This window comes from Muntiacus reevesi, chromosome 1, assembly GCF_963930625.1.
Source record: "Muntiacus reevesi chromosome 1, mMunRee1.1, whole genome shotgun sequence".
NCBI lineage: Eukaryota > Metazoa > Chordata > Mammalia > Artiodactyla > Cervidae > Muntiacus > Muntiacus reevesi.
Window position 1 is genome coordinate 161,429,539 of NC_089249.1, and position 26,599 is coordinate 161,456,137.

General features: G+C 50.8%; 2 protein-coding genes and 1 pseudogene across 6 annotated transcripts; 1 reads left to right on the top strand and 2 right to left on the bottom strand.

The window, feature by feature from the left end:
* Positions 1-3,592: 3,592 nt before the first annotated feature.
* Positions 3,593-9,870, bottom strand: LOC136153080 (hypoxanthine-guanine phosphoribosyltransferase pseudogene; annotated as a pseudogene).
* On the top strand, positions 9,174-13,396 carry C1H1orf210 (chromosome 1 C1orf210 homolog). Of its 5 annotated transcripts, none has more exons than XM_065914754.1 (5): positions 9,174-9,314; positions 9,631-9,940; positions 11,220-11,281; positions 12,172-12,287; positions 12,427-13,396. In XM_065914754.1, exons 4-5 carry the CDS (start codon positions 12,269-12,271, stop codon positions 12,747-12,749), a joined length of 342 nt encoding a protein of 113 aa, XP_065770826.1. In that variant the 5' UTR covers positions 9,174-9,314; positions 9,631-9,940; positions 11,220-11,281; positions 12,172-12,268; the 3' UTR covers positions 12,750-13,396. The 5 variants fall into 5 exon arrangements, with proteins under 5 accessions (XP_065770826.1, XP_065770821.1, XP_065770825.1 ...); XM_065914749.1 differs by having other exon boundaries at positions 9,631-9,847; XM_065914753.1 differs by lacking the exon at positions 9,174-9,314 and having other exon boundaries at positions 9,459-9,847.
* Positions 13,397-22,999: 9,603 nt separating this feature from the next.
* TMEM125 (transmembrane protein 125) lies at positions 23,000-25,681 on the bottom strand. The gene is made up of 3 exons (XM_065929614.1): positions 25,542-25,681; positions 24,086-24,235; positions 23,000-23,838 (listed from the first exon to the last, which is right to left on the bottom strand). The coding sequence occupies exon 3, from the start codon at positions 23,694-23,696 to the stop codon at positions 23,037-23,039; it is 660 nt and encodes a 219-aa protein (XP_065785686.1). The 5' UTR covers positions 23,697-23,838; positions 24,086-24,235; positions 25,542-25,681; the 3' UTR covers positions 23,000-23,036.
* Positions 25,682-26,599: the final 918 nt, after the last annotated feature.

Below are 26,599 nucleotides of genomic sequence, written 5' to 3' on the forward strand. Positions count from 1 at the left end.
TGATACCAAGGTCATCTAAATAAAGGGGCTAAACTGGTACTTTTCTAAGTTACAGAGACAGACTTCTCCCAAGAAAAGCTGTCAGACAAGGGAGGATAACCTGAGTGTCCATGCAATTATTTTTCAAAACAAACAGAGCACTCCATCTTTGCTGCTTGGATTAAAGTCAAACTATTATATATAAACTGTGTCAAGTCAGTATGTGAGGCTGAATGGTGATGTCTTCCTCATTGATTTGAAAGAAAATGGGTAGTTCCAATATGCAACCCCCACCCCGCCACATTCCTATGTTCTCTTAAAGCATGCCCTTTTGTCTTGGCTTCTAGAATATTTTGAAAAATATTTAAGATATTTCTTTGTTGTGTGCAACCGCAAATGCTGGTGTCTATCTATTCCATCAATGCTTTAACTCTCTCTACTATTCATCACAGCAAGTAAACTGGTACCCAACCAACATTATGAAATTTCCTTTTTTTTGGAATAAGTAACACATTAACCCAATTCCTGAGTCCTGTCTTTGCTTGAAAATGACTTACCAGTAAATCATTGTTCATATTGATCAGTAAAGAAAAGAAAGAAAGAAATTCTTGTAAGTTTTTTTTTTTTTTTAGGTAAATAATTGGTAACAATGGTAATTTCACTTAGCTTCTGCAGCAACTAAAGCCATACTGTTAATTCAAAACCAGGTTTTGCTATTCTTCCAGGAAATAACTTTATAGTGAGCGGAAGTTTGTCAGCAAATGCTTTTGGGACAGGCTGGGGCTAGGTTCCTGAAGTCAGTAAGTGAGGGAGCGTGTGTGTTTGCACTCTGGGCTGAAAAGATGTGCCAGGTGTTTGTGACAAGCTGTGATGAGGACTGTAGATTACTTGGAATCTATTGTGCTCTTTTCCCTGTTGGAAAAAAGAAACCTTCTGAAAACAAGCCCTTATTTAAAGGAAGCCCCAGTTAATCCAACAAGGCTTGAATGAAGTCCCTTTTACACAAACTGCTTGACAAAGGCCATTTGGCCCTGAGGAGCCCTGGGAGAATAGAAGCTGGAATCAACACCCCATACAGGGTTCAGATAGTTTAAAGCTCAGGACCTTCTTAAAGCATATCTGACCTTGGTTAGAACAAAATTTATCTAGTACTGCAAGCAGAGGTCTTATGTAGAACAGCAACAAACCTCCATTGGAGTGACAAATGGTTATTGAACATTTACAAATGCCAGGAAAACACACTGACACCTCCCCATTAGCTCCTTACCTCTTGAATCAGGTTTAATTATAATTATCCCCATTTAAGAGGTGAAGAAACTGAGGCTTCCTAAGGGTGTCATGTGTTGGAGCTCAGCTCTGACCCCAGACAATTTGATCTAGAACCAGAGAGCTTAACTCTGAATCAGGTCTGTTAAATGGTCCCATTCAGATGGCAAGCAGGGTAAAAGTAAGTCTTTGCCAGCATTTACAGGGAGGTGGCTACCATCTGCATGCATCATCTCCAAAGTCTTACAAATGATTTTAAAAAGTCAACCCTTATGTACTCAGACAGGCCTCCCAGGTGGCGCTAGTGGTAAAGAACCTGACTGCACCGCAGGAGACACAAGAGATTCAGGTTCGATCCTGGGTCAGGAAGATCCTCTGGAGGAAGGCATGGTAACCCACTCCAGTATTCTTGCCTGGAGAATCCCATGGACAGAGGAGCCTGGCAGGCTACAGTCCATAGCGTCGCAAAGAGTCGGACACAGTTGAAATGACTTGGCACTCACGCACACATTTACTCAGAAAGCATTAGAGGTTTTACTCCAGAAAAATAATTTGTCTTCTCTATGCTGTGTCATGATTGGGTAGGGGCCCTTTAAAAGGCAAGTGTGACCGGTAGAGCTGGGCAGGCACGAATTTTCAGGGCATTTTGCCTTTAAGGTACACTAGGTCCTTACTTCATCTCAGGTCACCCTGAAATTCTAGAACCATTGGCTCGGGACACAAATGACTCATTGTCCTTGGCCTCAAACAACAGCAAGGCTACTTAGAATACAAAGCACATTTCATGCGAGAAAGCTGCCACCACCGGCCACAGTCACACTTTCCTGCAGGATCCACAGCCTGGCTGAAGCACGGGGATGGCTTCCTGGTTGTTCAATCTCACTTCGAATGTTATTTGAGAATAAGGAGTAGTGATGACACAGCCCATTCATTCACCATGTCACAGGGACATTCCCTGATTTTTTAAACCCTTTTCCCCTGAAGGCACGTTGGTGCTCTATCCTTGCCCCCACCCTGAGGAAGGGACACTTGTTCTGGGGGTAGGTGTGAGTGCAACAGCAGGCAGGAGTGGGCTTCATGCCATCGTGGGAAGAGTTGCCTTTCCCCAGGCATGAGTGGTGTCGACCACCAGAGGATTTCCACTTGGGAATGCCCCAATACTCCCGGGGACTTGGATGGGACCAACTCTCCTCCTTTCCAGCCCCCAGGAGAAAGCAAGAATGTGGAAGAGATGACTATTCCAATTGCAAGGAGCCCACGGAGGTGGGGCTGGGAGGTGCAACCTGTGGGGTCGCTCTGTCCAGCTGTCCTGTCACCTCTGGCCACTTGCCTAGGTGTGACATCCCTCAGGAGAGGGAATAGTCATCTTCTGGCAGGTCTGCTGAGTTCTATTACTCCCAATCCAGTTGCTCGAGAGATAGGTGATCACAGGGGACCCCCAGACTGCTGCTTCATTGTTCTGGACACCTGTGATGTCTAATTATAAATCCAGCCTGGCAAGATGGAGCTAATGGTTTGGGAAGAAGCTGTCCTGTGAACCTGGACGTTGGCTGTGGCAACCATCTGAGGTAATTACACTGGAGTTTCATGGTGGTGTGGTTGGGATAGAGGAGGTTTAGTAAGCTCTTGATCAGGGCTTTGTGAAACACCGTGGCCCCAGACAGGCTGGTCCACCTTGAGGAAGTGGGGAAAGCCAAGAAGTTGTGATCTCTGGGTGTTGCTGGGATGCACCACTGGGGACACATCTTTTGACCTCACTTCACTGATGACCAGGTCAGAGAGCTCGTTTTTGCCAAGTTTGAAGCTCAGTCCCTGCTGGGACCACATCAGGGATGCTCTGAATGCTGGGGCATGTCCAGAAGTCAGCTGGGCAGGAATGGGGAGGGGTCAGCCTCCAGGGAAAATGAGGGTTGAATGAAGGAGGAAGAGTGCAGGGTGGGGCTGCCACCCCCTCTGGAAGCAGAAAATGGGCAGTCACCCTCCAGAGGCTTACAAAGAAGAAGAGGTCCTCTGCCTAGTCAAAGGCGGTACCTGTTTATAATAGAATAGAGGTTCCTGCATACTCTGTGTTAGCACCAGCCCTTCACCCGGAGACAGCAAGTGAGCTCCCCGAATTCTGACCATTCAATCATTTGACAAGTTTTTATTGAGCAATTCCTACCTGTCAGGCCTGTGAGCATATTTGTGACTGGGTGTGCACGTGCATTTTCTTGCTTTCATCATCCTCATCATCTTTTTATTTTTTAAAGAGACAGTTTTTAGTTTAAGAATTTTTATAGTAAAGAATTCAAAAAGTGGTACGTTTTTGGAACTTATTGATTTGTATTTAAAAGGAACTATTGGTTGTTAATTGGCTATACCCCAATGCAAAATAAGAAGTTTAAAGTTTGGAAAAAAATAAAAGGAAATGTTGACAAAGATTCACTGGAAATAATATGAACAAGTGGGAAAATACAGTTAATACTACTGAAACCTACTAAAATAATTCCAGGATGTATGGTTTATCTGTCATAATGATACCTCTACTTTTCTAAACACACAGTGGTACAATGGACAATGTTCTATCACTTCTGTTCTTCCCTGAATATGTAAAAGTTAAAATACCAATTCAAAAACTAATAAATTCTTTTCTTTAAATGTTTCTTACAGATACAACTTCAATATTTTCATTCAACAGTGGTACAGTTTAAGAGGTTTTTTAACTCATGAGTCAAACAACAATTAACCCAAAGGGAAATGATAGTTTACAGGCTCATAGTGCAAATAAAGAGTTCAGGAATGCAGTAACTAATATTTCTAAAATACAAAGTAGATAAAATTCTTAGAAGATACATGCAATAATAAGCTCTACTAAGCAGCTGGTCACAGAGCTAGAACATTTGATAATTTCACGGGTGATATCAGTGGGACACTAGCTGTTTCCAAATTCAACTTGAACTCTCCCCTTAGGCTTTGTATTTTGCTTTTCCAGTATCACTAATGACACAAACATGATTCAAATCCCTGAAGTGTTCATTGTAGTCAAGGGCATATCCCACAACAAACTTGTCTGGAATTTCAAATCCAACAAAGTCCGGTCTATAGCCAACACTTCGAGGGGTCCTTTTCACAAGCAAGCTGGCAACCTTGACCATCTTTGGATTATACCACTTGACCAGGGAAAGCAAGGCTTGCATCGTTTTGCCAGTGTCAATGATATCTTCAACAATCAAGACATTCTTTCCAGTCAAAGTCGAGAGATCATCTCCACCAATCACTTTTATGTCACCTGTTGACTGATCATTACAGTAGCTCTTCAGTCTGATAAAATCTACAGTCATAGGAATGGACCTGTCACTATTTCTGTTCAGTACTTTGATGTAATCCAGTAGGTCTGCAAAGAACTTACAGCCCCCCTTAAGCACACAGAGGGCTACGATGTGATGGCCTCCCATCGCTGCATCACATCTCGAGCAAGCCGTTCAGTTCTATCCATAATTAGTCCATGAGGGATAAACACCTTTTCCAAATCCTCTGCATAATGATTAGGTATACAAAATAAATCCAGGTCATAACCTGGTTCATCATCACTAATCACGATGCTAGAGCTGCACGTCGCCATAATGGAGCTGGTTGGTGTGCAGGCTGACAGCAGCCTGGGCTTTCATCAGTTTCTTAAAGGGAATGCAACTATCCCCAGGCTAAAAGCCCTGTGTCTGTCACAGAGAGGAGTTGGTTGAGATGGAGGAGGAAGTAGCTGTGGGCTGGGGACCAGGACACCAGGTTCTTTCGTCTGCTCAGCATTCATTCCTGGTTCTCCTCATAGCAGCACTTTGAGTCTCCTTTGGAAAATATAAGTAAATCCTTGAAAAGCAGTGATCACTGACTGTCACTCCCAGTGACTATGAGGAATTGAACACCTTGATGGTAAGTATTACTCACAGGAGCAGTTGGGATGTATCTGGAAATGTGTTGAACCTAGAGGCAAAAGACCTAGGTTCAATCCTGTCTCTGCCATTTACTCATTGAACTGTAGCACATAATCATTTGACCTCTGATACAGGAGTTAATATGCTGCAGGCAATAGTAAAACCACCACCAGTCTGTAGATCCTACCTCAGGACCTCTCCATGGTTCATGTCCTAGGACTTGTCTGTATTAAGAACGGCATCCCCTGGGTAACCTCCACTTCCATATGCTCTAGCTAAAATCTATCAATTCTGTCACTTTTTCAGAGTCCCTCCCACCTCCTCAACTCTGTCCACACTTCCCTCTTTACCTGGCCCCACCTCAGGCCTTGTCTACAGCTCAGCCCCCTTTATCAGACTTGCCTGGTGTGTCTCCCAACCCTGATTAAGTTGTAGGCTCCATCTTCTTTCCACCTGCCCTTGGAGGGGCAAGAAAACAAAACACTCAGTCATCCTTACTGATCTCACTATAAATTCATGCTGCTCACCTCAAGGGGGTCCTGATGCTGCCTGCCACATGCAGTTCTCTCTCCAAACCCCCAGGATGATAAACTCACGTCTTCTCTCCTCAAACCTCAGCACCCCTTCCCCACTCTCAGCAGAGAATACTGCTTCTTATTTCTCTGGAAAAGCAGAAGCCATGGGAAGAAAACCCCTCGACTCCCATCACTCACCTGACATTCCGCCTTCCTCTGCTCCTGCCCAAGGCCAGCCCTTCACCGGCCGCTCAACTCCCACACCCCTTGATTCTAGAAGGACCTCCCACCCCCTCACTCTCTCTTTTCTCTTCCTTCTGCATCATCACTTTCCTTCCTCTCCTGGATTTTTCTGACCAGCATACACACATGGTCTAAAAGCTCCTAGCCCTGAAAAAAGTCTTGAAAAAAATCCTTCTACACCTGCTCCCATGTCTGCCCCATTTCTCTGCTCCTTTTATAGAAAATTCCTTGAAGGAGTTGTCCCTACCTCCTCTGCTCCCATACCCAGGCATGGGTCCAGTTGGCATTTGTCCCTGACTTAGCAGTGAAACTGTGCTTGTCAAGGTCACCAGTGCCTCCACACGGCCAAGTTCAATGTCAATTTTCAGTTCACATTCATCTTAGTGGACCTATCCTCAGCATTTGACGTAGCTAGTCAAGCTCTTGCCTTTGAAATACTTTCTTCTCTGACCTCCAGGACACTCTCTCCCATCATGCTGGCCACTCCCCAGTCCCTTTGCCTGCTTCTCCTCTGCTCCTTCACCTCTGCCCACTGAGGGCTTCAGGGCTCAGCCTTCAGCCCTCTTTTCTCTCTGAACTTCTTTATGGGGTCTCACCTAGATGACCAGCTTTTAAAAAAAAAGTCTGTTTTTTGCTGGTTCCCCAATTTATATTTCTAGCCCCTACCTTCTGCTGCCTTTAGGCTAGTTTATCTACTGCCTACTTAGCATGTTACTTGGATGAATCACGGGCATCTCACAAGTCACATGTCCAAAACTGAGGTCCAGATTGCCCTCCCAACTCTGTACCCTCCAGAGTCTCCCCATAACTACATCCTAGTTGCTCACGTCAACGGTTTGGAGCTTTCCTTGCTCCCTTTCTTTTTTCAGCTCCCATATCCAATCAGCAAATTGTGTTGGCTTCACCTTCAAAATACAGCCGGAATCTAGTACTTTTCTCCATCTCTACCTAACTACCCGAATGCCACCTTCCCTTCTCCTGGGTGATAGCCACAGCTCTCTAACTGGCCTCCCTACCTCTGCCTCTCCTCCACTCTTCACACTGAAGCCGAAGAAGGCCAGTCCCTAGGTCCCCAACTCTGATCGTCAACAGCTCCCCATCTCACAGAGGGAGGGACTTGGCACAGCATCTCAGCTTCTTCCATCTCCCCTGACTTAATGGACTCCATTAGCCCACCTTCTAGCTGCTTCTTGAACAAGCCGGTCCTGCTTTTGCTTTATCCTGGCTGTTCCCTTTTTCTGGAATGTTCTTCCCCCAGATATAGGCATGACTGCTGTCTCACTCTTATACAGATCTCAGCTCAAATGCCTCCCCTTCAGTCAGCCTCCCTTTCCCGACCATCTAATATAAAACAGGAGCCCCTTCTACAACTCCATCACTTGAAGCTATTTTACTTTCTTTATAGCACTAACCATTATCTGAAATGACCACATTCATGTCTTTACTTGTGTATTGTCTATCTTCACCAGCAGAATGAAAGCCCTATGGCACCAGGAACTCCCCGCAGTAGCTAGCACAGAGCCGACCACACGGCTGCCAGGGCTGCCACAGAAGGTTGCAAAGGTTGTTCCCTGCACCAAAGCTTCTGGCTGACAGGCTGGTAGGTGCTAATATCCAGCCGGCTCTCTGCTCTTCATGCTGTGGGAGCATTTAGCAGGTTGCCTTCTGCTATTTTACAATGCTTGCCTATGGGCTGGCTGTGGCTCTGTGGTGTGCATTTAGGAAGTATTCATTGAATAAATGGCTGACTGATGGATGGGTAGACTTTCACTTGTTTTCTTCTGTGGGACTTCATGGAAATTACCTTCTTATGGCCTCATTTTATTCATCTGTTAATTTCATAGTACAGCTAGGAGGATTAAATAAAGCAGTTCATTAAAAAGCTGGCACAAATATGATTACACTTGTAGGACATATCCAGAATGGGCAAATCCATAGAGACAGAGAAGATTAGAGGTTGCTGGAAGCTAGGGATCGGGAAACAAAGTGTGATTATTTAACAAGCAGGAGGAATCCTCTTGGTGTGATGAAAAGGTTTTAGAATTACATTGCGTGATGGTTGCCCAACATTCTGAATGTACTAAAAGCCACTGAATTGTGTGCTGAAATGGATGAATAGAGTGATTTTTTTTTTTTTTTTGCTATGTGAACTAAGTTATGCTATGTGAATACCTCAATGAAAACAATAACATCAAAACCATATGTACCATATGCTGGCACAGTGTCCAGCATATGGTAGGTGTTCAATGAATATCTTTTGAATCCTATGAGATTTCCCTGCTTCAAAATCAACCCAAACTTCTAAACCTTCTTTGGATCTTCACTGCCTCATCCAGGATAATATTCACTTTCCTTTCATTTGTTTATTTCAGGGGTACTTATTGTTGTCATTTTAGATGTTAGGGATTCGAAGGGGAACAAGACAGACACAGACACTATCCTCAGAGTTTATAGGCTCATAGGGGACTCTGCCAAGTGAGAAAATCACAATATTGCTGTGTGCTCAGGGCCATGAGGGAGAAGGGCCAGGGTCTTCTAGGGGCAAAGAATGGGGAGGAGGGACCTAGGCTAAGGTGCATCTAGATCAAGAGGACCTCACCTGGGACTTACATGATGGGAGGCCTGGGAGGAACAGTCAGCCAGGTGGGAGGTGGATATGTTGGGGGAGAGGATGAAGGTTGGAGGAAAGCAGGGGTCCCAGGAATAGCACATGCAAAGCCCAGGAAATGAGCACATGGTGAGTTCTAGGAATGGAAAATAGTTTGGCATGACTGCAGCAGAGAACATGAGGTGTGGGTGGGAGAGTGAGGAATGGGCCGCTGGCAGTAGGAGTTCAGACTCCATGCCAAGATCTTCAACGTCCTGCATGCACTGGCCATCCGCTTTCCAGCCGCATTTCTAATCGTGCCCCATTCACAAAACCCGGCCGCAGCCCTTGCTCCCTCTCTGCCCTGTGGGTCCCCGTGAACTGCTATGCCCGCATGATTTAGCTCATGGAACCCTTCCTCCCTTAGCTATTTACTGAGAGCCTGCCCTGTGTCAGGTGCTGGGAACCTAGAGACTGTCGAACTTGTTTCCAGCCTGGGAGAGCTCCTCAACTAGTCTAGCTGGGGAGGGAGCAGAGGAAGAAATAAATGATTACAAAATAATGACGGATAGGCGGAGCTCTGGGCATAGAGAAGGCGGGGCTTTCCGGGTGGAGGCGGGGCCTGTCAAGGTGGAGGCGGGGCTTGCTAGAGAAGTCGGGAGGGGGACGGGGGGGGGGGGGGGGGGGTAAGGACTCAGGGAAGGTGACTCCCTGAGGGTCTGAAACGACAAGGAGGCACATGAAGCCTGGGGAGCCTAGCTTTGTGGGGTCACAGAACCCTTGAGATCCAGATAGAAGCTTGTACCCTCTGTCCAGGTAAACACACAAACACAGGATAACCCCCAAGGGCACATCACATTCCGAAAAGGCCTCTAAACTCACACTCTCCATCGACTTTCACATCTGCCTCCGAGCGCGCGCGCGCACACACACACACACACACACACGCACGCACAAACGCTTACATCCACTTTTGCAGGCAGTTTTGAGTGTGCTTGGTCCGTCTGGCTTTGCCTGGAGAATGCCCACCCCTCTCCCCTTTGGTTCTGGCTCACCGCCTTCACAGCCCTGCAGAGCACCCTCTTCAACTCTGGACTTTGTATCTGTCACCGGAAATTCACTTGTTTTTCAGAGCCGCCAGCTTGAGCAGCCGCCCGCTGAAGACTGCCCCGTCTCTGGATCCCAGCTGCACCAGCCCCCCACCCGCCTGTCAAGCTCCGGGGGTAGGGGTGAGACCTGAAGGTTCTCCGCAAAAGCTTGGGAAGATGTAGGATTAGTCCTCCCTGTTGGCGGCGCTGCCCTCCACTCTCACCCGCGCCTCCGGCCCCGCCTGCCCGCTGCGTCCCCAGGTGAGTCGTGCGGCAGCTCGGGCCCGCCCACCTGGCCCGGTCCTGCTGGCTGTAACCGGAAGCTCCTCTGCGGACTGGGCACAGTTCCTACAGGTGGGGAGCAAATGGGAAGGCATTGGGGGGCCTGGGCCGGGAAATCACAGATCCCTGAAGGCTCCTGGGAGCAGGAAAGGAGTTACAAATTGGGGTGGAGTGTGTTTGTTGGTGGAAGAAATGTGGCCAGAAGGGGAGGGGTGAGAGCCCGAGGGTGTGTGTGTGTGTGTGTGTGTGTGTGTGTGTGTGTGTGTGTGTGTGCGTGTGTGTGTGTGTGTGTGTGTGTGTGTGTGTGTGTGTCCCTGGGACAGGGCAGGAAGGAAAGGAATAGGAGTAAAGTCTTAGAATCGAATTTAACTCATTTCAGTTCTTTTTAAAATTTATTTTTAATTGGAGGCTAATTCCTTTACAATGTTGTGTTGATTTCTGCCATAATCAACATGACTTAGCCATATTTGTGCATATGTTCCCTCCCTCTTGAACAACTCATTTCAACTGAACAAAACCTTTTTTTTTTGAGAACCCAAGGCTTAGTATGGGGCCAGATAGTCACCCAGTGATCGTTTGCTGGTGAATGGATGAGTGAATAATTTACTTCTCCTTTCTAATGACTCCCCCACTCCACCCCCTATATCCACTCACCTCACAAACATGCATGGGCCGCTGACTGCTAAGCTCTCTCTCTGCCTACGGCAGGGTGCACATTTGTCAGCTTAGTCCCCGCCTAGGGAGCTGCACATTTAGTAACTGCCGAATTCTGACTGGTGGCCGAGTGGGCAGGGCAGTGAAGGGGGTGATGAGGGGAGTCTTGGGACAACCTCACAGGCAGGTATGGTCTGATTTGACCTTGAGGGATGAGGAACTCGACAAACTGAGAAGGGAGTGAGTGAGAAACCAGAGTGCAAGGCAGGACATGTGTGTGTGTGTGTGTGTGTGTGTGTGTGTGTGTGTGTGTAGCTTGTGGAGGGAATTGAGGGCTGTGTGCTGAATTGCAAAGCCTTGAAGGATCTGCACGAAGCCCTAGGGGCCTAGGGAGCTCGTGCAGGACTTTAAGTAGGAGGGTAATGGGGTCAGATTTGGTCCATGGGCCCATCACTCTGACGTGGATGAGAGGTGAGGAGAGATCTCAGTTAGGAGGTTATTGTAAGAGTTGAGGAACAAGATGAAGGTGGCTCGAACTGGGGCAGAGGTGGGGTGTCAGCATTCTAGGGCTACTGAGAGGAGGAACTCGCGGGGCCTGGTGACAGTGTGGTGGTGTTTAGGAGGGAAGGCATCGTTAAGGTATTGATATTAAAAAAGATGGCCGAGTACTCCCCTAAACCAGGTACTTCTCTCCTAGGTGCTCTTCTGCCTGGACGCTCCTCCCAGGTCCTCTTCTGATTCAGACACCTCCAGCCCCAGGTACTTCTCTAACCCAGATGCTCTTCCCCTAGCTCCTCCCCTAGCTGCCCCGCTCAGCCCAGACATTCCTTTGGCCCGGATGCTCTCTCTCCAGGTATCCTGAGCCTAGATGATCTTGCTCCAGATATTCCCTTATTTCAGATGCTCTTTCTCCTCTAGACCCTTTCCAGCCTTAGAGAGTCTCAGCCGGGTAATTTCCTGATCCAGTTGATTTACATTTGGCTACTCCCCCAAAACAGCTCCCCGCCCCCTGGGGCAGAGGTGAATGAACAAGGAATGTGCCTGAAGGGCTGAGGGTAGAGGTGGGGCTGGGGACACAGGACTCCTGACTCCGGAGCAGAGGGCCAGGGCTGTTCTGGCAGTATCTGGGGCCTCCTGTCCTGGGTGGGGACCGGCACCATCCTCCATCGTGGTCTCCGCTTTGCCCATTAGCTTCAAGGAATTGCTGTTGTCCATCCTCTGGAAGGTAGGACTGCCTCTGCCCCACCTCCCACCCTCAGCTTACGGAGCAGGGGAGCAGCCTGGGCTCTGGACCCTGGCATCTGAGACCTGGGTTCAAGTCCTGGGACTTAGGCTGAGTTAGTTCACCTTTCTGGGCTGCAGGGTCCTCACCTGTGGAGTGGGGATAATGTTTATGCTCACATTACAGGTGAATCATAAGTTGTGCTCAGTAAATTCCATCACTGAGTTGTGTTTCCAGCCACTTCCTGGTGTTGCCTTACAAACAGTCCGTGTCCATGGCTCAGCTTGTTTTGCTCCCGTGGACAGCTAGTTATGGCCGGTTGTCCAGTCTCCAGAGTCAGCGCAGTGCCCTCCTGTGGCTGTGAGTGTGGCCTGGAACGTGTGCTCTGTGGCCGTCCCTGACCCCCATCTGTGTGTGTATATTCCAGGAGTACTGTCCCAGGGCTGCCTGGCATCAGGGGGTCTCCTTAGAGCCAGGGCTCTTCTGGCAGAGGCTGAGGCTCACCAGTGTCTTCTGGCCCCTCCATGAGTGAGGCAAACCAAAGTGAGTGACAGCGGGCGGGAGACTGAGGAGGGGGTTGGGTTCCCCTTAGATTGTGGGGAGGACCTTGCGCTCATGTCTCTCAGTTTCCCCTGGGAGCCGATCCTGGGCCCCATCCATAACACTGTCCCTTTCTCTGCAGCCATTGTGGGGGCCTCCGAGGTCCCCACGACATCTACCTTGTCCCTTGGACCGGGCAGCGGGATCCGGGCATGGCCTATGCTGGTAGGGGTCGTCCTTGGGGCTGTGGTCCTCTCCCTCCTCATCGCACTTGCTGCCAAATGCCATCTCTGCCGCAAATACCGTGCCAGCTACCAGCACCGCCCACTGCCTGAAACAGGGAAGGGAGGTTGCCCCGAGGTGGGTGAAGATGAGGATGATGATGGCTTCATTGAGGACAATTACATTCAGCCTGGGGTTGGTGGGCTAGAGACAGACTCAAGCAGGGACCGCTTCTCCCTTTGAGTCTTCATCTTTGGACTATCCCACCCCCCATCCCTATGCTTGACAGCTTAAGAAGAACAGATATTTCATGGGAACCACAAGCCTCAGGGACTTGGTAGTTAGGGCTTAAGGGCTGGTCAGGGGTGGAGCAATCCTCCCTTCCTCGTCTCTAGTCACCAAAGTGATCATGACGTTCTTTTACTCAATAACTCTCAATGGCTCCCTCCTGTTCTCAGAATAAAGCTTACCAAGGGCTTGACTTTGAAATCATGCCTCTGTCAGCCTTTGGTTTCCCTTCTTGACTGTCCCTTCTTTACCTCCTGCTTAGCTAACCATTTGTTATTGCTCCCGCTCCTACCATGCTGTTTCTCCCTGGACCTTTGCTCACACTCCTCTTTTGCCTCGATTCCTCTCTCTCCTCCCAAGTCCTCTCTGATAGTGATGAAAATCCCCGGCCAGTAGACTCCAGGCGGCCTGCCTGCCTGCCAGCATTTCAGATGTGACCTGATGATAACCTTTTAGCAGAGGAAATTCAGTGTGCCAAATGTCTTACTGAGATTTTTTTCCTATCAATAAAGTGGTAATCTAAATAGTTCTATTATGTTTTTCACAGATATCAATACATCTCTTTTCATTTTAAATAAAAATAAAGTCTCTCATTTTTTATTTTCCTGAACTGATGCTTGTCCATAAAAACGTCACCTGTCACTCAAAGCTATGGCAGTACTCAGACATCCCCTCCTTTGGACACCTGAGAGCTGCTGCCTCCCATAACACCTGTGAGTTTCCCTATTGGTCTCTTACCATGTTTAATTTTCATCGTTGTTACAGTTTGCCCTTACCCTTACTGGGCCAGACTGTGTATTCTCTGAGGCCACAGTCTGCACCTCGTTCTGTGTACTCAGTCTCGTACATAGTAGATACTCAAAAAGTATTTATTGACTTTGTTGAATTATCATGGGCCTAGGGGTGAGTGGATGAGAGATGATGGAGTGGAGTTGACCATGGAACCTTGATGGAGAGGAGAAAGACACGGTCATGATTGCCAGTGGGGAGTTTGGGGAAAGGGAGACAGTTTCAAGATGGCAGAGGCTTGAGTTAAGCTTCTTTTGGTTGCAAGCAATGGAAAGGAGTTTGGGGGGTGAATTAAAGGGGGATAGCTAACTCAGGAGGGCAGGAAGCAGGTGGTCCCAGCTGTCTAAGGTCGGGCATGGGACCTCTAGTGCTCAGTCATTTATGGGTACTTACAAGGTTCCATTGGAGAAGGAAATGGCAACCCACTCCATTGTTCTTGCCTGGAGAATCCCAAGGATGGCGGAGCCTGGTGGGCTGCCGTCTATGGGGTTGCACAGAGTCAGACATGACTGAAGCGATTTGGCAGCATGAGGTTCCATGCCTGAGACTCCCACACTCTTCATTCTGGGTTTCAAGTATGCAGTGATAGAATCTGATTGGCCCAGCCTGGGTCAAGTATCTCCTACTGGTCTGATCAGCTCCGACCAGTAGGGGACAGGCTCCTGTAGTCCTCTTGTGATTTGGGAAGCCCACCCATTTGTTCCAGTTCAGCCCCAGCCAAACAGGGGGAAGTGGGGAACCAGGCCGCTGCCCAGATGTATCCACTACATGCAGTGTTAGCCTTTGAGGAAAGAGCCAGAGGAGAAAGAAGGTGAGGGCTGACTACTGTGTGGGGTGCTTGAGGAAAAGGTCAGAAGTCAAGGATGGCTGTGGTACAGGGTTGAGGGTGCCCATGCCAAGGATGAAGCTGAAGAGGGGATGCTGTGCAGGGATGGAGGGAAGGGAAGAGACCAAGATGTGACTAAAGTGTGGCACAGGGAACAGAGATCCCAGGGATGTGATAGAATGCGGGTGAGGTGGGGGGGATGGGGAGATGGTTGATGGGACTTCTGGCCACTGGACACGCCGAGTAGGGAGTCAGCAAAGCCGCCCTGGTTTCTGACTGACTGGCTGGGCACTTGAGGAAGAGCAGGATTTCGGGGAGCAAGGATTCAATGCCAGACATGGGATTTTCAGGGAGTAGATGCCCGGGGTAGCTGGATTCACAGAGTGAAGTCCGGTCTGTAGATGTGGCCTTGGGAATCCTTGACAATAGGGTCTCTGAGCCCCTTGGGAGTGAATCAGCTCACCAGGGCTGGGGTGGGATAGAGGAGGCAGTGAGGACACAGTGGGGAAACACTGGCATCTAAGGGTTTGTCCGCAGAGGAGGAGGAGCCGGCAGAGGTTGGGGAGGAGGGGAGCCAACCGTATTCATTGTTCCTCAGCCCCCAGGCCCTCGAAGCCCGGGGAAGGCCCTGTGCAGGGGACAGCAGCACAGGCTGCTCCAGCCCGAGACCCCGGAGAGGGTGCTGAGTAGCAGAGTGTGTCCTGGCCTCCGGGGGAGGAGCCGGTGGGTCACTTCTGTGCCCCTCACATGTCCTCGGGGCTCACCCGGAGGGGCTGCCCTGGCTTGCACTTCTGGGCCAGGAAGCAGCTCAGCTTCTCAGGGCCTCGATTGAACCTCTGAGAAATGTGGGCAGAGATGAGCACCCAATCCCAGATTAGAAGTTTGGAGAAGGAAATGGCAACCCATTCTGGTATTGTTGCCTGGAGAACCCCATGGACAGAGGAGCCTGGCTGCTACAGTCCATGGGGTCACAAAGAGTTGGACACGACCGAAGTGACTTACCACACACATTTCTGAGCCCAGCACCAAGAAGGGTTGGTAGGGGAGACTTTCCCTCAGAACCTGCTGTTCAGTTCAGTCGCTCAGTCGTGTCTGACTCTTCGAGACCCCATGGACTGCAGCATACCAGGCCTCCCTGTCCATCACCAACTCCTGGAGTTTACTCAGACTCATGTCCATTGAGTCAGTGATGCCATTCAACCATCCCATCCTCTGTTGTCCCCTTCTCCTCCTGCCTTTAATCTTTCCCAGCATCAGGATCTTTTCAAATGAGTCAGTTCTTTGAATCACGTGGCCGAAGTATTGGAGTTTCAGCTTCAGCATCAGTCGTTCCAATGAATAGTCAGGACTGATTACCTTTAGGATGAACTGGTTGGATCTCCTTGCAGTCCAAGGGACTCTCAAGAGTCTTCTCCAACACCACAGTTCAAAAGCATCAATTCTTTGGCACTCAGCTTTTTTTATACTCCAGCTCTCACACCCATACATGACCACTGGAAAAACCATAAACTACTGCACAATTGCACTCATCTCACATGCTAGTAAAGTAATGCTCAAAATTCTCCAAGCCAGGCTTCAACAGCATGTGAACTGTGAACTTCCAGATGTTCAAGCTGGAGTTAGAAAAGGCAGAGAAACCAGAGATCAAATTGCCAACATCTTTTGGATAATCGAAGAACAAGAGAGTTCCAGAACCTGCTGTGGGTGGCGCAAAATTTGGACCTAGAGAGCGGCCCTGCTGGGTTTCCCGGAGGGATGGTTCCCAGCGGGCTTTTGTGCCTGGCCCCAGGCACTAAGAGGAAACACCACTCGGGTCCACAGATTCAAGGGCACCGAGAACTGCTGGGAGGCCTGCGACCCAGCCAGGCCTGTCTCTGGTCTGCCCTCCTGTGGCTTCAGACCTTGATCCCAGGCCACCTCTGCCCCTCACGCGCTACCTGTCCTCACTCCTCCGTAGCTGTCACTACCTTCTCTCCCCTGGGAGCCCCAACCCAGAGCTGACTGCAAAGGATAGCCCAGCTTCTCGGCAGCCTCATCCTGCTGTTCCCAAAGCAAGGCCACAACCCTTGTCCTTGTGTAGAGGCCTAAACCAGGGGTCACACAAGCCAGGGATGTGAAGTTGAAGAAGGCTGGCAGAGCAACAAACTGAGTTGAGATTACAGATGTGAAAGTGAAAGTGTGAGTCACTCAGTCGTGTCGGACTCTTTGCCACCCCAGGTTTGTAGCCCGTCAGGCTTCTCTGTTCATGGGATTCTCCAGGCAAGAATACTGGAGTGGATTGCCATTCCCTTCTTCATAGGATCTTCCTGACCCAGGGATTGAACCCCGGTTGCCTACATCGCAGGCAGATTCTTTGCCATCTAAGCCACCAGGAAGACCTGGATTCAAATCCCAGCTCTGCCATTTACCTGCTGTGTGACCTTGGGCAAGTTACTTACCCCCTCAGTGCTCCAATTTCTTCTCAGTAAAATAACGATCATAGTTGCACTTGCCTCACAAGGTTTTAGAAGGCTTAAATGAGTGACACATGTAAAGTAGAAGAGAGCAAGCATCTGCAAGTATTAGCTGTATCTGTAGGGGCACCACCAGGGCAATCTCTCCCCACGACAGATCATCATTCTTAATCCTGGAGAAGGAGCTTGCCATGCCTCCTTCCTGCTCATTCGCTCTAGACTGGGATTTGAACGCGTCTGTTTCCCAGGACTCAGGTCAGAAGATCCAGTCCAGAGCAGCAAAACATTAGAATTAGATGTTCTGATGCTCTCTCTTGGTAAATGTCACATTGCACTTAAAAATACGTGGGTTGTTTTCAAAAACCTTTTGATATTGATTTCTAACATAATTCCACAGTGATAAAGAGAACAGACTCAGTACGATTTCAGTACCTTTAGACCATGAAATATTTGTGACTTGTTTTACATCCCTGGATATATTCCAGTGTTTCTTGTTTTATAGTCTTTGGAAACTTGAATAGAATCTGTATCCTGCTGTTTTAATTGTGTTGAATTGGTTCACAGTGCTTTTCATGTCTACTATATCCTTCTACTTTTCTGTCCATTCATTCTATTAATTTTTGAGAGTTTGATATTGAAACTGCAACTAAACATCTTAATTTATCCACTTAAAAGTAATTCTAATATATAGTAGGACTATATGTAATTTTGTTCTCTATTTTCTGTTTCCTATAAATGTGTTATCATACTGTCATAATTAAAAGGGTAAAAAGGGGGGAAAAAGTTCTGATGCTGAAGGATATAATGATAGCAACAATAATAATACTGATGTGTAAGCACTTCCTTCCAACAGCCCTGCTGGGCAGGCAGCCCATTTGCTAGGCTGAGAAGCTGAGGCTCAAACAGGTTAACTACAACTTGCCTACTTCCCTCAGCAATAACACTATTATCTCACCTCTAAGTCATGATCAAACAGACCCAGAGAAAGAATCTCCTGGTAGTTGAATTCGCCCGCATCCTTCCTGAGTTGGCACCCCTTGCCCATGTGAATGAGGGCCAAGAAGTTCCAGGTTTAGGAGAGCAGGCTGGGAGGGTAGAAGTGGTGGGTCCCATCCCTGACTGGGGAGGGGACCAGAGCAGGCTGTTCTCTGCTGTGCCCAGGGCAGGTCCTGGGCAACAGTCCAGGAGGCAGACTGGTCACCGTGCAAACACGGAGCTTGTGTTGGTTCCCTGAGGCCCAGAGGAAGCTCCTCAAGGGGAGCCTGAGGTCTCCTGTGGGGTGTGACTGGATATGATGGAAGGACCACCTGAACTAGAACAGATTTGGAGGTTTCTGGAACATATTCTTCTAGGATCCAGGCATCCAGGAGACCCAGAAGGAACAGGGGGCAAGTCTCTCTCTCTTTTCATCTTGCCTGCTGCCAGTGGGAGCTTCTAGGAGGTCCTGACCACTCTATGCTGTCTTTATCAGCTCCCCTTGTCCCTGACACCTGTTTAGATTACAGGGTCTTTATGTTAACCTCTCTCTTGCCAATACCTGCCCCATCATGTCACAATTGCCACCATGTCATCATGTCATCATGTCTCCAGGTGACACTCCAACCTGAGACCTGCATCTTAACCTCTGCATACTGTTGAAGAACCCTCCCTCCCACCCCCTCACCGCTACCTGCATTGCCCAGTCCATGCTTCTGTTCCTGCCCGTTATCCAGTTTCCCACGGGCTCGCAAAGCCTCCATTTTCCAGCCTCCCTCGGGCCCTCAAAGTCTTCATTCCCCAGCATTCTCCAGGCTCTCAAAGCCTTCGGCAACCTTGTTGTTTCCCTGTTTATTCTCCCTAGCAACTCTTTAAAATGGCCTCAATCTGCCTGCGAAGCAGGAGACCTGGGTTCGATTGCTGGGTTGGGAAGATCCCCTGGAGAAGGAAATGGCAACCCACTCCAGTATTCTTGCCTGGAGAATCCCATGGGCAGAGGAGCCTGGCGGGCTACAGTCCATGGAGTCACAAGAGTTGGACACAACTTAGCGACTAAACCACCATCACCACTGCCTTAGAGAGAGTGGGTGTCGGTCAGTTTCCTGCTACAAAGCTCACAAACTTACATGTGTCCACATTCTTCCTTCTTCCTATCAAAATAGCATCATGAGCCCAATCACTCCACTGTGGGCTCCAGTCACTCCATTATGGGCTCTGATCCACTCTCCCCACCTTCCTGCTCAGGGACTTAAAGACCTACTTCTTCTCTATCAATGTGGACCCATCACATCTCTCTGGTCCTAAAGAAGCTCCTCCAGGTAGATAGTCACAAAGACCCGTGAGTCCTACTTTCTGAGCATCCATAGAACCTATCCTATAAGACTGTCCTAGCAGACACCTCCTTGTCCAAGCCCTGTCATCTGGAGATGGCATCAATCTACCACTGGTGTCTGGTCCTCCACCCAGCTGATACCATCCTTCCCATGTTACAGTTGGGTATATAGATGATGATGTCCACTCCCTTTGGAACAAGTCCTCTGTGAGCAGAGACAAAGGCTTTCCCTGCTTCCATTTTTGCCTCTTCCTATGAATTCTAAAATACAGTTTCAGCCAGGCCATTGCTTTCCTTACAGTCCATCACTGGATTCCTCCTGACCTCAAGAAACTGTGCTACCTGCTAAGGAGGCTCTGAAGCCCGGGAGGGGCCCAGGGCTCCCCTCAGGTACGCCCTTGCCTCTTGCCCGCTAATGCTCCATGTTTCCACCACTAACAATCTCTGTGGTTCCTCAAAGGACCAGTTCTCTCATCTCTGGGCACTTCTGCTCTTTCTTCTTTGTGGGATTCTCTTCCCAACCTCCCTAGCTTGGCCAGCTGCTTCTCATCCCTCAGGAGCTTGCTGAAATGGCACTTCTGGGGCTGGCTGGTCATTTTTTCTTACTCCTTTTCTCCTTAGACCAATCTGGCCTTCAGAGGGCAGCCAGGCGAGTCCCTAATCCCATTCTGGTTAGGTTACCACCCTAATTAAAACCTTCCCAGGTTTCTCAGTGTCCTGAGGACAAAGTCCAAATTCCTTAGCTTGGCTGACTAGACCATTTGACAGACAGGAGTTAAGAAGGAGCGATTTCGTGGCAGCAAGGTGGAGGTTTCCTGCCCCGTGACTCTCATCTTCTCATAATGAGGGAGGCCAAGTTGTTTGCAGAGAGCAGTGCTGGGGGCTGCAGGGGAAATGATGCTGGGGTGTGAAGGGAGTGGAGGGAACTTGAGGGCTGTGTAGGGGCAGGAGGTGGCCTGGGAAACAGTGTAAATTGTGAACTGAGTTTCAGACCAGGCTGAGATCAGTCATGGGGAATCATGGTGACACCAGGCTGCCTGGCTCTTCAGATTTCTCTAGTAGCCACTTGCTGTGAGTGTTCATCCACAGAGAGGATTTTTGCTGGGAGGGAAGGACCAAAGGTCAGGCAGCTAGGTTGTTGAGGAGTCTGTCAAGGAGTGGGTGAGAGGATGGGTCACAGAATCTTAACCAGATGGAATAAGAAGACAGAATGGACTGCTTTAAGAGAGCGGGAGAGAGCGGAGGTGGTCAGTGGATAGCTGGTTGTGATGGAGACCAAGATGGGCTTTAGTGAGATGCTTTGAGCCACAACCTGGAAGTGGGAGGTTATGGGGTCGGCTTTAGTGAATGAGGAAGTATTAGCATTTTTACCGTGCCTGGGCCTACGCCCAGCTGTTACCTTTCTTCCCATGTTATAATTGGGTGTATAGATGATGACTTCCACTGCCCTTTGGAATAGGTCCTCCGTGGGCAGGAGCCGTGCTCCTCATGTAGCGTCCGTCCCAGAAGAGTCTGACACGGCCTGACCCATGGTAACTGCAAATCCAGACATTTCATATGTAACTCTTCCCCCTCCTGATTTTCCATGTTTCTGTTTTCCTTTAGTTTCTTGAAAGAAATTTTGTGAAAGAATCTAATCTCATCTCATCTCAGCTGAAAAAAAACCCAGGACGTAACCCCCATTTTACAGGATGGAGAGGCATTCAGTGGTTCTCTGATGGCCCAGGAGTTGGGTGAGAGTGAGAGTCCCCTCTCGGGAGCCCCGGAAGAATGAGTTACGTGGGCAGATGGTGTGGGGCCTCAGGAAGGAAAGATTCAGGGCCAACAGCAGACAGTGGTATAACCTCCCACCCTTCCCACTTCTAGGAGGGTCTCAATGAGCTGAGTCCTTAGTCCACCCATCCACACCCTACTACGTGCTGGGCTAGGAACACATGGATGAGCAGGACACAGACCCTGCCAGAAGGAGATCACCGTCTGGTTAAGGGGATCGATTCACAGAGAAAGAACTGCAGGCTGGTGTCTACAATGGAGGGTTTGGCCATAGCAAAGGGGTAACTTGCTAGTGTAGGGAAAGAGGGTCAGGGAAGACTCCTGAGAACGTGGCTTCCTAGAGCCCAGGGTCTTGAAAAGTGCCACGGCAGGAGGAGGGAGCCATGAAGCCTGGGAGGATGGCGAGGAAATGGTGAGTCACGCTGATGCTGCGCCTTGGCTGGCTCGTGGGTGCGTTGAGGAGAGGGAGGCCAGTCCTGTCAGGGAGTCTGCACGTTAGTCTGCAAAAGCAGGGGGGAACTTGGCACCTGAAGTCTTTAACCTGGATGTTGGGTGAAGGGTGAGACTGGGAGCTAGTTCAAGGTAGAGAGGAGAGGGGCTCACGTTTGAATATGTGGAGTCTGAGATGCCCACGATATTCCCGGTGCTCCTCAACTTGCCCATTCTCTCTGCCCACGTTGTTCCCTGCCATGGCTGGCAACACCCTTCCCCTCATCCATCAGCTCAGCGTTTTCTCCAGGAAACTGCCTTGATCTTGGCAGCTGAAAGCGATTTTCCTGTTGGAGCCTCTGTAGCTCCACATTTAACACCTCTTAGACAGCACATCTGCCCAGCTTCCCCACCGCTCCTGGTTTCCTCGGTAGGGGTATCCCATGGTCTTCACCTTGTGAAGCAGGAAGTGATGAAATAACTCAGGCAACGAGTGTCCCTGCACCCACAGAGGGAGAGCCCTTTCAGGGCTGACCTTAAGCAGGAAGAGACTCTTATGCTCCAGCGGGCATCCAACACTCCTCCCATGCCTGGGAACCCAGAGGTAGGCCAGCTGGTGCTGCGATTACACAGACCAGGATGTTCTGGTTTCAGAGGTGGGGTTGGGAGCTGCAGCCTCTGGAGAAGCCAGCTGATAAAACCTAAATACTCAGGCTTCATGTGAAACCAACACCTAAGCAGATGAGGACTCATCAGCCTCCCCACCCACACCGCCTTCTCCCTGGGACCAATACCTGCCACCTTCCTGAGGGTGAGCATCCCCTCACTCTTCCCCCTCCAGCTTTCTAGTACCTATGAGGAGAAGCCACAGGCCCAGCTGAGGACACCTTCAAGGTACCTCTGTTAGCCTGAGAGAGGTACAAAGTGCTCCTTTTGGGTGGGATGGCTGGGGGGTGAGGGGGAAGGGGCAGGCCAAGGGAAGGGATGGTTTCTAAGGGAGATGCTTAAAGGCAATACTAGTAATAGCAGCCACCACTTTTATTGCACACCTGCCATGTGTCTGGCCCTTCCACACATCATCTCATTTGATCCTAACAATTGATGACCATGACTGTTTCTCTTAAGAGACTGGGGCTCAGAGAGGTTAAGCCACTTGCCCAAGGCCCTCAGCTGGTGAGTGGTAGAGGGGGCTCTGTCCCCAGGCCTGTCACGCCAGGGCCTGTGTTCTGTCCACTTCACCACCACTCACTCTCCTGGATGAAGAGGGCTCACTTTTTAGTCTCTGGGGGTGGGCAGCGACCTCTCCTGGGGAAACAAGTGATGGGTGTTACAGGCAGAGCTGGCTCTCAGAGGTGTTCGGAACAGGGGTCAAGAATCTTCAGGGATCCCAGACCCTTCTCTGCTGAGAGGCTCGGAACACTGACAGACAACTCCATGAGCTCCAAGGAGAAGCAGTTCTCTCCTTGTGATGTGATGTGATGTGTGGGTGCATACCGGCTTCTCGTCACATAGTCACACAGTCCCTCAGCGGGCTGGGCAGTCCTGGGGACACACGTGCTGTCACTATCCCCTCGGTATGCATGTGCATACAGACTTGCACACACTCACTCATGCACGGTTCTGGAGGTTGAGGGCAGGTTGGGGGAAGGAGGGCCTGGGCTCGGTCAGATGAGGCTGGCGATGCTGGACGTGGTCTCATGATGCTGACCAGCGGACAGCCGTCCTGAGATGCTGAAGATGCTGCCGTTGCCGCTGCGGTCACTGCGGGTGGGGGGGGCGGCCATGCGGGTTGAGGGGCAGTGTCCGCTCACGGCCACCTGGTAGAGCAGCAGGCCCAGCAGCAAGAGTGCACCAGAGGCAGCCAGGGTGATGCCCACGGACAGCATGGCAGCCAGCGGCCGGGCCGGGGCTGGGGCAGCAGCCAGCCCGGCCAGCGTCAGGCCGGTGACCAGCAACACCAGGCCGCTGAGCAGCACCACCAAGGCGTCCGCACCTCCTCCGCTGCGCAGCAGGGCCACGTGGTGGGGCTGGCGGATGCAGTTCATGTCCTGCACGGCCGAGCTCATCAGCTGCTTAACCAGGACCAGCAGGGCCAACAGGCAGAGCGCCGTGCCCACTGCCAAGCGCCACTCCCCCGAGCGGCTGCTGGTGGAGGACAGCAGGGCCACGCCGCCCGCCCCACAGCCCGCCACGAGGCCCACGGCCACGGCGAAGCAGAGCGCTGAGCGCCGCGGCTGCTGGGACCACCACAGCTCCACCTGCTCCGCCAGCACATCCGGGGGCAGCCCCCGGCCCCGCGGGGCCTGAACCTCTCCTTCAGACATGGCTGATCTGGCACGAGTGAGGGCGGAGGGCAGCGTTAGGGGGCAGAGGTGCAGGTCATGGCCTGGAGCCCCCACCACCTGCGTGGCAGCTAGGGGCCCAGAGTCCCATTCCTTGCGTGGTCCAGGGTCTGGTCACCATCACCTGCCGGGGAAGAATCACACTTGCTATCTCCCCAGTCCACCTGCCCCTTATGGTCTTTCCTAGGAGCCTTGGGGATGCTCCCGTGTCCCCTGGGAATCCTCTCGCATCCTCTGCAATCCCACCGCCCCTCCCCCCAAGTCCCTCCCTAGCACTTTCCCTTGGGAATGCCTCTCCAGAGACCCCAGGAGAGCTCCCTCCACCCAAAGCACCCTCGGCCCTCTAGGGAACCCCCTGCCCAACCCCTGACCTCTCTGGCTCTGGCTGTCTCAGTTGCCTGTCCCATTCCGGCTGGCCAGTGGAGCTGGTGTCACAGTGGACGATGGGACTGGATGAAGACTCGCAGATAAAGCCTCATTCAGGATCTGACTCACATGGCCTCAGCTGTCACCGCTGGCTCCTGGGGGGAGGGTTAAGGGGAGGGAGGGGGCTTATGATTTAACCCTTCTGGAACCAGCAGCCCGACCTTGCATCTTCTCTCTTGGGGCTGCAGCTCCTTCTCTGCGAGTCAGAATCTGACCCCTAACACCCTCCTTCCCCTGAGGTCCCGTCCAATCTCATAGCCACAGCTGCTGGTACCTGAATCCCCCTCTCTGCCAAACCCAGATCTCTCTCCCAAGCTCCAGACCTGTAAGGTAGTAGTCGCTTTGACGTCCCATAGGCACCTCTGACACAACAGGTCCCAACCCAAGCTTGTCATCTTATCCTGAACCTGCTTCTCCTTCGCGCTCCTCCCTTGGGCACGTCCTGGGGACGCCACCTCTGAACATTTTTCCATCTCATCCCTGCCCTCATCCCCTTGCTCTTGTACTTCAACTTCTGTCCCCCCGCAACTCCCTCACTGCTCTTCCTGCCTCCCCCACACTTCTCCTCTCACTGCCCCCCATGCCACGATTTCTCTAGCGTGGTACAAAGGGAAGGAGGGCTCTGGACTGGCCCCCCAACTGCAGTCCCTCCACCGTGGGTGTGTGGGCGAGGGATCTTGCAGTGGTTCCTCATCAAACACGTCCTCCAGAGGCCAGTCAGAGTGACTCCCACCAGGCAAAATACAGCATTCCAGGCCCTGCCACAAGGATCCCCAGTTTACAGCGGGGGTGCTGCTGTGATGAGTGCTGGGCTGTGGGTTAGTCAGAGAGGTCTGCAGGAGGTTAGAGAAGCCCCCATGGGTTCACCTCTTGGAGCTCATGCTCCTAATCTGAAAAGTGAGGCCAATAACCTTCATCTGGGGGGGAGGGGGCATTAAAAATCTCCAGGTCAGAATTTCAGTGGGAATTCTAGGGCCCACAAAGATGCAGAGTATTCTTTCTGAATAAAAGAACCCAGCATTCTTTCATCCAATTCAGGACGAAGATTGCTGCTTTATATGGAGGACGCAGGCTCTAGGTCATTCTGGGAACGTGACTTCATGACTGTACGTGGGTTACACCCCTGATGAGGTATCCGTTGTTCCAATCCCCCAGCAGGGGCTGCGTGGCACGTGAGGTAGGAGGGGCAGCTGCAGATGCCCCCAAGGGAGGTGGGGGAGGGGCCGAGGAGGGGCCCTGGAATCAGTCCTGGGGAAGCTGGACTTCTCTGGTCTGACTTCTCTGGTCTGAAAGTACTCGCACAGGTGTGCTGGGACCGCGGGCCTGGGGTTGGGGGTTCTCAAGGGAAGAGCCAGTGGGAGAAGGTGGGCTGGTAGGGGTAGGGGACCATGGGGCACTCACAAGAAGCCTGGAGTTGTTGGATCCGATCCCGAGCAGTCAGGGCGGGCAGGTGGGGCACTCCAGCTCCGTTTCCGGGGAGGCGCTTCACCTGCCTAACCTACACCTAGGTGAGCTGAGGTGGGGGAGGGGGAGGAGGATCAACAGGTGTTTCCAAGGCAGAGCCTGAGCCGATTGGCTAACGTGGCACTGCTCCTTCTGCTGGGCTGAGGCATTCCAGGGAAGGGAGGGGCTTCTGTCTGCTGCTGTTAGGGCTCGAACACAATTCCTAGACCTGGATAGCAGGAAGGAATGTTGTCCATTTGCCCCAGAGTCTGGGCCTGAGCCCATCCCCCAGCTCCAACTTCTGTTTAGCTTTAACTCCAGCCTGCAACCCAACCCCAAAACCCAGCTGCAGTTTTAAACCCTACTTAGAACTCCTGGATCTAACTGAGGCCTCCATCTCACATCTCAGCCCCAGCTCTGAATCTCAAATCCCAATCCTAACCCCAGCCCCATTTCCAAATCCAGTGCCAATCCCAGCCCCAGATCCCAACCCCAAATCTGACTTGAAACCTCAGTTCCAAATTCTGGAATTAGGTCTTGAACTGCAACCTCATCCTTGGCCTCAAACTTGACCCATTTCTGAATGTAGCCCCCAAATTCTAACTCCAAATTCAAATCCTGCCTCTGCCCCAAATTCCAAAACCAGTTGTCCCACAAACCCAGCCCCACTACTTCCTTGTTACTTTCCCCTGAGCAGGAGCCCCCCAAGACCCTTGCCCATTTTCCTTCTAAGCCTCAAGGGCCTGACCGAGGTAGGTTTGCCCCACATCTTGGTCCCGCTGAGGAGGCAGGGTTTGAGTGGACAGGGAGAACTGGGTAATGGCTCTTCAGGGAGAAAGCAAGGGTTCCCTTGCTTAAAACACTTGCAGAATAAACACTTGGGGATAAATGCCTTTCTCCTTCACAGGTTTACAAAACCCCTGCCATCAATACCGGCCAGTCATTTTCCTCTGGCCCCTGCCTTGCAGCCAGAATGCCTTTCTTTCAGTTATGCATGCTCTGCGTTGCTCTGTCCT

Excerpts from the sequence above, each read along its gene's own strand:
- TMEM125 (XM_065929614.1), bottom strand. The coding sequence starts at position 23,696 with ATGTCTGAAGGAGAGGTTCAGGCCCCGCGGGGCCGGGGGCTGCCCCCG.